This window comes from Acipenser ruthenus, chromosome 18 (genome assembly GCF_902713425.1).
Source record: "Acipenser ruthenus chromosome 18, fAciRut3.2 maternal haplotype, whole genome shotgun sequence".
In the NCBI taxonomy this organism is placed as follows: Eukaryota; Metazoa; Chordata; class Actinopteri; order Acipenseriformes; family Acipenseridae; genus Acipenser; species Acipenser ruthenus.
The window spans coordinates 27,899,064-27,910,441 of NC_081206.1; the positions used below are offsets into that span (position 1 = coordinate 27,899,064).

The following is an 11,378-nucleotide window of genomic DNA, read 5'->3' on the forward strand; positions in this document are numbered from 1 at the left end:
AGGTCGACCACTTGGCACAGCCAGGACGCAACCCTGAGCTTCCCTGACAGACTCACGGTGTACTCCACAATCGTGCAACACCACATTTTATCATCAATACAAAATGTTTTTACCTATTTTGTGTAATTTTTCACAGCAAAGAAGGGCCACAGCTTTTTCAGCTAGCCTTGCACAACTCATAGTAGGTCCCTAAAAAGAACACAACAAAAATAGTACTTTAATCAAAATGATTTGCATGATCATTTTATTGATAAGTAATTTTGTTATATTTACCAACAGTTGTTCAACTTAAAAAAATATATATAAAAGAAACAAGACACGAAGTTAAATAGACAGCCCTTTCAGCTAGTACCCTCATCAGTAAACTAAACACTTACAGTCACAGGAACTCGGAGAGGTGAATTGATAGGAAGGTAAAGAGTGGACCTGTAGCTACCATTCCTCAGTTCCATCGTTTTACACTTTGGCGCAAGATGGGTAAATGGATCACTTGGTAATCGTGCACAGTATCTGTAAAACAAGTACCAAATTAATGGTTAAAAGTGCTTAAGGTTATTTATTTCACTAAAAATCATAGCTCATTTAAATACAATATATACACATTTTGTTATATATACAATTTTAAAAGTACCAAGTAGTACCTGTTAACATGCCCAATGGCTGTGTTAATGGTAACTCGTGGGCCTCCATCTTCAGATCGCAGTACATACGGTGGCAAAATGTTGTCGTCGTCCACAACAGGCTCAACTTCTAATTCACTGTAATCCGTTGCCTTTGAACACTTGTTCCTAAGGATCTGAGAAAGAACAACACTGTATATTATCTGTTTCCACTCATTGAAATGCCTAAGAATTATACCAGTACTTAACTCATATTAAATGATTGTAAATTACCTTTTCTATAGATTTATATGTTTTCAGATCCTCTTCAAAAGTTTTGGTTCTTTCAGTGTCAGCCAGCATGATATAATTCGAAACAGGGGCTCTTGCTCGACCTTTAGACTGAACATAAGAACGATATTCTGTTGGCAAATCAAATCGAACTACCAAATTGCACTTTGGAATATCAACGCCCTCCTCCACAATACTAGTTGCAATAAGCAAATTGGTCTCATGAGCACGAAACTTCCGAAGCACCTGCAAAAGAAATAAGACAAGGTGTGTATTATACCTCCAGTTATACTTAAAGGAAGCCAACAGACACTAATCATTCAATTTTTAACCAAAACAATGCTCAACCAAAATAACCAAGCAGGCAAACATTGCAGAGTAGTGGGTGGTTCACACGAGAATTCTGGTGGACCTTTGGGTAGATCTGAACATAGGAAGCCCTAAATACAATGCACTTTAAAAGATGTACAGTTTTTAGCTTTACTTACTGGATTAATAGCAAAAACAACAAGCACTTATATTGGACCTTATTGGTACATTATTTTATAATGTATAATATCACAAAAACCAATTTAACCCAACAACTTGTTTCCAAGAGTCATGCAAGATCTAACAGAACAGTGTTGATTAACTTTTTTTTAATTTAGAAGTTAAAGATGGAACTACCGGACACACAAAAGTACCAGTGCAAACCTGTCTGGTACAAGGGCTCACCCAATCCAATCTACAACATAATTCACGGTTACCTCTTCTTGCTTTCTGAACTCCACCTCCATCTGTTTGTTTCGAGGTTGATTTTTCCCAATACTGTGCCCAGTTATGAAATTGCTGCTGATGTAAGCAAGTTCAGGGTCTTGCTTTCCCGCTTCCTTTATTAGCCTGAGGAGATAACAACATTTCTAAGTGAACCAATCCAAATGCTGAAGTGGTTATCATAGATGTTTTCAGGATTGGAATGTTGGAAATGTAGTTGACATTAATTTTCTTCTCAATTTGACACTATGTTCAGCTACATTACCTGTTGGAATTCAACATAATAACAAATCAAACCAAGAAAGCCTCACCTGTTTAAGACCACTGCAGTGTAGCGTCGCTCAACAAAAATAATCCCACACAGTATGTTGGTGAAAGGGGAAGGAAAATTGGCTTCAGGTTTTTCTTTTTCTTCAATTTCTTCATCCTCATCCTCGTCCTCAGAATCGCTCCAAGAAACATAATTATCCTGGTTTCTGTTGTTGTACCACTCCACACTCTCAAACTGCTGCCGTTCATACGGTTTGTACTCGTGCAGGATCTGAAGCAGCTTCATTACTTTAGGGGTAACAAATTTTAGGTCAAGTGAGGCAGGCGAGAAGTGCTCTTCGCACAGTGCATGGATTTTTCTCAATATAGTGTCTGTAAACAATAACAACTTCCGGTTCAACTCCTCCTGCTCGTGCTTGATGTATTTCTGCAGTTCCCTCACCATTATTCCAGCTACTTTGTCTGCGCACCAAGGTCCCAGAACTGTCAACACTGCTTGGCAGTCACTCAACACCTGTACAAGAAAATAGTATTCATATTTTTTTTTTCCCCCCCCAATCTGCATGGTTGTTGAAAAACAAGTTTGCATATATACACATAACCCTTCATAAAGTCTAACAAAAATGGATTAAGCATAACCAGAATAGGATACACTGAATTGTTTACTGAATGCGTACCTGTTTGGAAATAAACGTTGGATCTCTATCTTCACGAAGTGCAGATATGTTGCAGTCATTCAGAAAATTAAGTGCTTCATCCAACTCGTTAAAGAGTCTTTCGCAAAGCCCGCTTTTATCCACATATGGTCCACAATCTAAAACAACTTCACGAGGCTGAGATGAGTACCTATGAAGAAGAAAACAAATAGTTTAAACTAATTGTTTAAAAATAGCAAGGAGGTACATTTTAACCATGCATTTGTGACATGAAGCCTACAATAATGATGTTATAATTTATATTATCAGAACATAACTACAGGATGTAGAGTGGAACATCTTGTTAAACATTATAGGGGATTTAGCAACTCTTGTGGTAAAGGTAATGAGTACTATTGGGCAATATGTGTGGTGCTTTAACAGTGGTTCTTTCATATGGTTCTTTTGAAGCACAATATAGTTCTAAAGGGCATAGGCATAGCTTTGCAACCCCTTTTTGCTAAATCAGATTGTACACATGAAAAGGATGGTTAGACGTAAGGGTATACTAACCCACTATAACCCAACCTACCTATCTAAGACAACGAGGTCCGTAGCAGTTTCTGCATTGCTCTTCAAGATTCTCTCAAGGTTCAGAATCTTCTCCTCTAGCTCCGAGGGGTCGCATTTCCCATTTAAAATGGAGGCAGTAAGACCCAGTATTCGAGGACAGGATGAGCAGTCCTCACACATCTAAAACCACAGCAAAAAAAAGCATATTAATTCAAAATATAAAAAAGGACCAGGCTGAAAAAATCTGGATGTAGACAAAGGGTTCACTAACTCAAGCATCATGGTGAGATATAAACTGTAAACCCAGTAACATTAACATTCAGAAAACCCAACAGCAATTGATACTGTACCTGTACCAGGTTAATATTCTGAAAAAAATCAGTATAAAACAAAAAAGCCAAAGCTCAATTTTAAACGTTTTTACCTTCATAATTTCCCGATAGGGATGGTCCGTTATTGCAAGATGACATTCATCAAACACAAGCAGATTGATTTTAGATAGGTGTAAATATCCTTTCTTCAATACATGCAAAAAGATGTGGCAAGTCATGACAAGAACCTGTAAAGAAACATATTTTAAAAAGTATTTTTAAAATAGTAGAAAACTGCATTTACAATGGTCCAGAAACTACAGCACATTCATTTAAAGAGTTACTTTCATTGTCTCTTACCATGATCAGAATGTTTCAATTGTTTGCAAACAAGACTTGAAATTATTAATCCCCATCCCCCACAAGAATCACTGATCAAATTGATCAATTCAAAAATTAACAAATACCTGTTTTTCTGTTATTTCATGGTTCCACTCTTCTTCTGTCCAAGTGTTTGTCATTTCAACATTGGTATATTCCCCAACCAGAAGATCTGAATGGGTTTCAACTGTTGCTGCCTGCTGAATAACATTTGATGCTCAAGAAAAGAAAAAAAAAGGCATATTTTAAATTTCCTGGGGAAAACGCTAAATATAATTATTCCACCTTTCTTATCTCTAAGCAACTCTTTCAGCACTAAGTTACTTTACAGAAAGACTTCCCTAGGCCAACTAATTAAACATTTTCTGTAAACACATGATACTAGTGTACTGTATAAGATTACTTTGCTGGTCTGCTGTTTTGAGTGAAGTTGTCTTTAAGACCTGTATACAGGTCTGCAGTGTTGAAAAAGTTACATTTTCTACAGAAAATACGTAGCAATACTTTAGGGAAATACAGCATATTAGAAAATTATTTAGTGGCTGATGTGAACATCTCAGCAAGTGTTTTTTTTTTTAATTTACAGCTGTGTAGACACAAAGGGATACTGCCCTGAATATAAACTCATACAATTGAACTAAACAACTCACAATGCTTACCTGTATTTACCAAGAACACTGTTCTTTTCCCATTTTTGTCAAAGTCACCCCTGATTTGATGAGACAGCTCTTTTGTAAGAAGTACTGCAATAAATGTCTTCCCTGAGCCAGTATTTAAGCAGACAATAGTATTGTGTTCTAGAGCTGCTTCAAGAAGTTCAACCTGCAACAACGAATACCACATTGCAACTCAAATATGTTCACTTCTGTTTGTTTCCTTACACATGTGTACAACCAATTGTGTCTAAAGGTCTAGATCCAAATGTACCTGATATTTCCTTGGTGTATAAATGTTATCATGGATTGCTTCTTGTTGCCAAGGGAGTCCAAAGAAGGGACCCATTGGTGATGAAGCAGGGGTCACAAGCTGTAGTCCTGCCATGCTTAGGGATTGCAAAGCAGGTGCTTTTATTCTTCCAGTGTTTCTCTCATTTCATTTTGTTCCCATGAAGCTTACTGTTAAAAAAATGCATATATCCATCAGCAACACAGAGCTTTAAATAATAAATAGCCATTCAAATTAATCTACCTAGTAAAATTAAAACCTACTAAACAGCAGACTTGTGAGCTGGGGGTCAGACCGTGATAATGTGCTAAGATTATTCAGGAAAACTATAAAATTATGCTTCCCTTACTACAAGAATATTCTGGGATCAATCCACTTGCACAAAAATATCTTTAGATAACTAAATTGTTTAAAAAAAAAAAAAAAAAAAAAAAAAAAAAAAAAAAAAAAGCAGGGTTTACAGGATCCAAGACACTCTGGTGCATAATGGGTACACAGTGCAAGATTTTGTACTTGCTTCCAATCCCATTTATTCCAATATGGCTTAACTCTGAATTACTTGCTTTAAAAAAAAAAAAAAATTGCCTCATGCAGGAAAAAAACACGTTTAATTCTGAAGAGCTAAAGATAATGTAAAAAAACAAAAAAAAACAGCTTTTACTTCCCCGTAAATACTTACATTTGAATTTTAGAGACTTCAACATTTGCCCAATTTACGTGAATTTTTGGCTTCATGACCTCCCATCTCAGTGAATGCACATCATTCCTCAGAATTCGCCACCTAAAATGAAGAACTGTCATTAAATCGAATGCAGTTTTAATATTAATGCATATGAAAAAGTGACTACACGGTTTAAATCTACTGCGCTGTCAACACACACAGGCATTTTAATTTTTTTTGTACTACAAAACTGAAGTTTCTTCAAAGCTTAGTGCAAAAATGTAGAGATTTCATATTTACCAGCTAGCCTAATTGTTTAAAAGCACACAAAGAAGTCATGGTCTGGTTGGAAAAAATGTCATCATGAATAACATGGACAGTGAAATGTTGCATATTAATTTACACCAACCACATTTGGAATTTCTAAACATGCTCTGCAACCTAGCTTGCAAGAAAGCCCCATGTCAGTAATTTATTTGGTTTTCAATAAAAGGGAAATCAATATGTTTACATACAACAGACAGCAAAATACGTGAGAATTACAACACTGCAGTGGATTCAGATGCTTAAGCTGAATATTTTATTAAAATACCTATCGTACTGTTCATAACAAAACCATCAGACATCATAATTAATTTACAGTACAAATTGGATTGGTCTTGTTTAACTTTAAGAATTACATTGTGTATAATCTTTAAGACGACAATCATTTGAGATTTTTTTTTTTTTTTTTTTGTAGCCAATGTGTAATTTCAGAAAAAGTCTGAATTAAGATATTTTAAAATGGTAAAAATAGTTGATTGCTTTTGGGTTTTGTGTAGACATGTTTTTTTTTATTCTTGAATATCTGCACTAATTTGCAGAACTTAACAAAGCCTTAATTACCAGTCTAGTGCTGCTTATCTAATTAGCGTTCACATTCTGCTGCAATAGAGAAACCATTGTTGTAATTCATTTGAATGGCCGTGTAGCATACACAGTTAACAGGAACCTCCAACGCAAGTGCCCAACCACCATCTGCAAAAAATGATCCAGTGTAAAAGCAATAGCGGTAAATGCATTTTTAACCCTCTCTTTCCACTCCCCGCTCCCCTCCTCTTCTCCCTCAACAACTTAACAAATCTGTTGGCATTACAAAGCTGTGTGCCGCTATTTTCTCTTTTTATCTCAAGTCGCTTATTAAAATCACAACAAGCTTTATGAACCGTTTCAATGCAGATGATAACTTTGAGCCAGACAGGCCACATACCACAGCCCCTGTTAAGTTCTAGTACAAAACAGCGAGCTTAACCCACATTAGCATCTAAATGGTTCCCAAGCACCTCTCCAGACAATGGCTTTCGACTGCAGACAGGCGACTCTCACTGTCTGAAGGCCAAAGGCATCTGTGACTTCCCAGTGTGCTTCTCCCCAAACAATGGCAACAACAGAGAATGGTTACTGCAGCAATGAACGTGACACTCCGCTGCAGTTTTTGTCGTTCATTCCAGCAACGCCGGCCTCACGCACACAAGAAAAAACAACATAGCAGCCAAGGGCACAGTATACAGTATGCAGTGTTGGGAGGGAGGGAAACAAGAGTGGGAAGGGGAAAACATTATATTCAAAAGGAAGGAAAAGGAGGCTGATAACAAATGCACTCAAATATGCTTCACCTTGGGAGTTTATGAACCAGGGAGCAGGCAGGAAAAAATAAGACAAGAAAATACAGATGCAACAGTCTATCTGCTATGCCTGCCTTGTCTGTTCTGAAACCAGCATCTACTCCTTTTACTGCCGAAATCTACTGGATCAAAAAGAAAAGCATTTCTGTAATTGTACTCACAATACTGTTTGTGGTTGTTAAAATATGTTGGTATGTGGAAATGAAGGATAAAGGGGCCCCCACAGAAAGTGATACTATTTCCTACCATACATGCAAATATGGTGGCAGACAGAACCCTTGACTTTTTGACCATGTTAACGACCCCATCTCCCACACCCAATTACTATACAAAGCAAGCTCTCCAGTGATCAAGTACAAATCATGAAAGCTTTATACAGTTTTAAATAGAGATCAAAAAGTCAGCAAGCAAAAAGCGTACATTCCGCCTTGAAATATATTTACAGTACCATAAAACAATTGCAAGGGCTTTAATGTCAACAGGAAATCCCAGTTTATTGGTTGAAAAATTAGGCAATCTGTGTGCTGAGAGAGAATCACCTCAGTAAATGTATCTCCCAGATAATAGTAATAAGTACATTTAATTAAAAGAATATAATATATATATATATATATCATTTTTTTAAACCACTGTCCTTTGGTACAGTAGATATGTTCATTTGATGACGAATTATTTTGTTGAATATCACAAGATCAAACATTAAAGCAGATTAGCTGTAAAACTGTAGATGTGTGGCAAGAAAAATGTAATACCGTACTTTCAATTCATGTCATAGATCGGTATGCACTACTGAGAGTGTTTTGCAACTAAATATATTACTTAAAACAGTCAAGATCATAACTGCCAAGCCTGTGCTGCTGTACTTTAAACATAAATGGACAACAAATGTCATGAACAAAAGGAGAAGAGAAACAGAGTAACAAATAGTTTAAGACAGTGGCCTATACTTTCCATATGGGAAAATTGCAGCAATTTGCCCCAACCATAGTAAATGTATTACACTATGAGCAATTTGCACACAGGGGGAAAACAGCCCAATACCTCTGCGCTGTAACTATTACAGCCGACTTAATCTGCCACAACAGGAAAACATACACCTCCATTTGATTGCATGTATTGTATTACTATTTCCATACCTGGTTGTAATAAATGGTCAAGCAAAGATGAATTAAAGGCAAGAAGTTCTACCAAAATAAATACAAATACAGTATTCTGATTAACTTGTGCCAATGGATTTGCAAACCAAGTTCCATTTAAATTCAAGGATTTATCCTCAAGATTTTGCTCAAAATGTTGTGACATACAAACGAGAGCCTACACTAGTTCCTATTTTCTAATCCACTGCATGATCAGACTTGACATCTCTGCACAGTAAGAAAACAAGTAACACGAAGTAACAATAACGTATTTAAAAATAGTTAACAAAAAAACAAATATGCTTTTAAAGGCAATTTAAAAAAAAACAAATGTCTGTTGGGTTTTGTTGTGTTTCTACAAATTAATTAAAAAAAAAAATCCTCATATCCAATACCACAATCTAATTTATTCCCGGATTTCGCACACATTTATGAATGTAAAAAACATTCAAAGGACGTCCGTCCGTATACCGATTTCCTCTGTAATTAAATCTGCCAGTTGTATATGCGTACACCTTTAACAAAGCTCACTCTTCTCATTTACTGCCAGCGAAAGAAATGTGTCAAAACCTGGATTGCACCGTTATCGCTAGGCCTCAGTGCGACCTTGGCCTTTAAAAATTGTAAAAGAAAATTGTAACTAATGAACGCAAAACAACTTTGTTATAACTATGCAATCATAACTATGCCACGCGATTATCGGGTTTTATTTATTTATTTTATAATGAAAACCATGCAAATCGTCCAATAAAATCGTGTCCAATATTACACAATAAAACCATGTGTAAAACGTGTAACCCGAGATAAGGAGCGCTAATCCAAATCAGCATGCAAATTATTTAGAAACACTAAAACAATTATTTAAAAAAAATAACGCATCTTCACGAGTTCAGTGTTATTTTAAATACACTTTCACTATTCCTTTGAAGATTGGCTGTATGCTACGGACTACAAATGTGATACACAATTTAATAAAACTGAAGAGGCAAAACCATTTTGAAACAACGCACAGTCAACCCGGTTTATTACAAGACACAACTGCTTACCTACGGGAAGGTCTGTGTTTAACTATTTTGCAGATAAACGTGTTTTAACTCCGTCTGTTTACCCTCGACTTCATTATCTCTCCCGCTGTCAGATTACTCCACGATATTTCCATTCACCTGGGCCTGGACTGCCCAAACAATCCCTGCGTAATTTACGTAGGCACTCTAGATTCAATTTTGCACGGATCCTCCGTCCACTGATTGCGTAAACTCGGTAGTGAATAAAGAATCCTTTCTGAGGCTGAGGCGCGAGACCAATGAAACGGGTATTCTGATTGGTTAATGTTGTAGGGGTAGAGGTCAAGTAAAAGGTTTGTACGAATCAGCGAAATTGAAACAAATATTTCTAGTACACCGTGTTTTACAGTAAAACTTTGTATATTGTTTTTTTTGTCTTTTGGGGGATGTATTTTGGGAAGGGAGTTGGGTTCTAGGAATGTTACAGAATTACCCAAATACCTCGACGTAAGGCCATCGTCCCAGTTCTTCCGGAACTGCGTCGGCATTCTGATTTGGCGAACCGGCGCTGGGGCCCAGGGTGTTTGTTTACTGACATGGCTTGCTTTGTGCTGTAATTATATCACACATGCACTAATCCTGGACTTTGTTGTTGTTGTTGATGTAAAAGGGGACATGCAAGTTAATACAAAATGTAAAATCGACCAATGGTAATTAAAGTCAGGACTGCCTAGCAGTAACTAACTACCACCAATCTTTTCATAATAAAAATGTATTTACCAGTACATCTTCAGCTAGGTCTTCCTCTGTGATCCAGAACATTTCTACAGCCCCTGTTTGGTGGTAGTTTGTGACAGGACTCCGCTACCTTGTTCTTATAAAATGTAATTGTCTTTGATTGACCTATTTAACAAGAGATTTACACACAGTTGTTTCAATACAGTCGTTGTATGTCAATATGGTTACAGTATGATTATGTATTACTTACACTAACATTGGCCAAACTGTTAGTTTTGTACATGTCGTTGTATTAATATGAAAAATATGACAGCTGCTGCCGGTATCTGTATCACCCGTTTCCCTTGCAAGGCCAGTAAAATAATATAAACGTCTTTTTATGTTAAACTACTTACTAGAATCATCCTTTTTTTGCTGGGAGTGGCACTGATACTGGTAATAAAAATCAATAAAAAGGCTGCTGCCAGTAGATTTTCTACTGGTTCTTGTCACTAAAAAACTCCTGTATGTACAGTATGCTCCCTGTACCTTTAAATATTTTCTGGTACCCTCCACTAGATGTCACTCTATACATAAGAATTATTTGATTGATCCGTACATTGACCTTTCCCATAATGTTTTGTTTGTTTACTAGGGGATTTCTTTACAATGTTATAGAACATGAAGAATGAAAGATAATACTTTTTTATGATGTTTTATTTAACATTTGTGAAACATAGTTTATTTCAAGAAAAGTAAATAAAGTGTTTAAATCTTTACATCGCCTGTTTAACAAACAGGTAATTACTTCCAAGGTCATTGGCAATGTTGGTAAACAGTATGACACAATTGGATGCTGAAATGTCTAATAATTTAGTTCAACACCAGTTGAACTAAAACGATTTGTAATCAGTACTGTTACCCAATCACTGCCAAGAACCCTGTAACCATTGTTAAGCCCTCTCACTTTTGACAAACATTTTTTAAAGTAGCCTTTCATGCCAGCCCAACTCAATAACCCTGAACTGACCTTGTACGTACAACAGGATAAGCTAACATACCCTGGACAAATAGAATGGATAATTCAGCATTATCCTTATACTAGATTAGACCTTTCTCTTGAGTAACCTCAACCTGATTACATTGTGAGCTCTCTTTAAATCTGCTTCTCGTTGCAGGGGCACAGACAACTTGTACTGTTGTGCATACACAGAATAAACCAAGAAACAGCACTGGCAGGCAAATGTGTTGCGTTCTCTTCTACAGTATTTAATTTGACCTCTTTGTAGAACAGTTGTCACTAAACTTGGATCAGTGAAACATCATTTTTAAATCAAGCAAACGGGTATCTCTGTAGTTCTGGTGTTTTACTCACATCAGCACCATTTTTATGCTAAAAAGATACATTGAAATAAAAGGAAGTTTTAGGGTGACAGGG

At 36.4% G+C, this 11,378-nt stretch overlaps 1 protein-coding gene across 1 annotated transcript in view; it reads right to left on the bottom strand.

Annotated features, from left to right (window-relative positions):
- The window catches only part of LOC117421295 (endoribonuclease Dicer-like), a 26,943-nt gene extending 17,415 nt beyond the window's left edge, over positions 1-9,528 (bottom strand). The window contains exons 1-14 of the mRNA XM_034035508.3: positions 9,266-9,528; positions 5,438-5,539; positions 4,741-4,928; positions 4,473-4,635; positions 3,900-4,030; positions 3,546-3,680; positions 3,141-3,301; positions 2,591-2,759; positions 1,955-2,427; positions 1,637-1,769; positions 894-1,136; positions 642-796; positions 378-510; positions 114-189 (exon numbers count right to left, since the gene is read on the bottom strand). Coding sequence (XP_033891399.3) covers positions 114-189; positions 378-510; positions 642-796; positions 894-1,136; positions 1,637-1,769; positions 1,955-2,427; positions 2,591-2,759; positions 3,141-3,301; positions 3,546-3,680; positions 3,900-4,030; positions 4,473-4,635; positions 4,741-4,854 — 2,086 coding nt within the window. The 5' untranslated portion in view covers positions 4,855-4,928; positions 5,438-5,539; positions 9,266-9,528. The remainder of the gene's footprint in view (positions 1-113; positions 190-377; positions 511-641; positions 797-893; positions 1,137-1,636; positions 1,770-1,954; positions 2,428-2,590; positions 2,760-3,140; positions 3,302-3,545; positions 3,681-3,899; positions 4,031-4,472; positions 4,636-4,740; positions 4,929-5,437; positions 5,540-9,265) is intronic.
- Between the last annotated feature and the right edge of the window lie 1,850 nt (positions 9,529-11,378).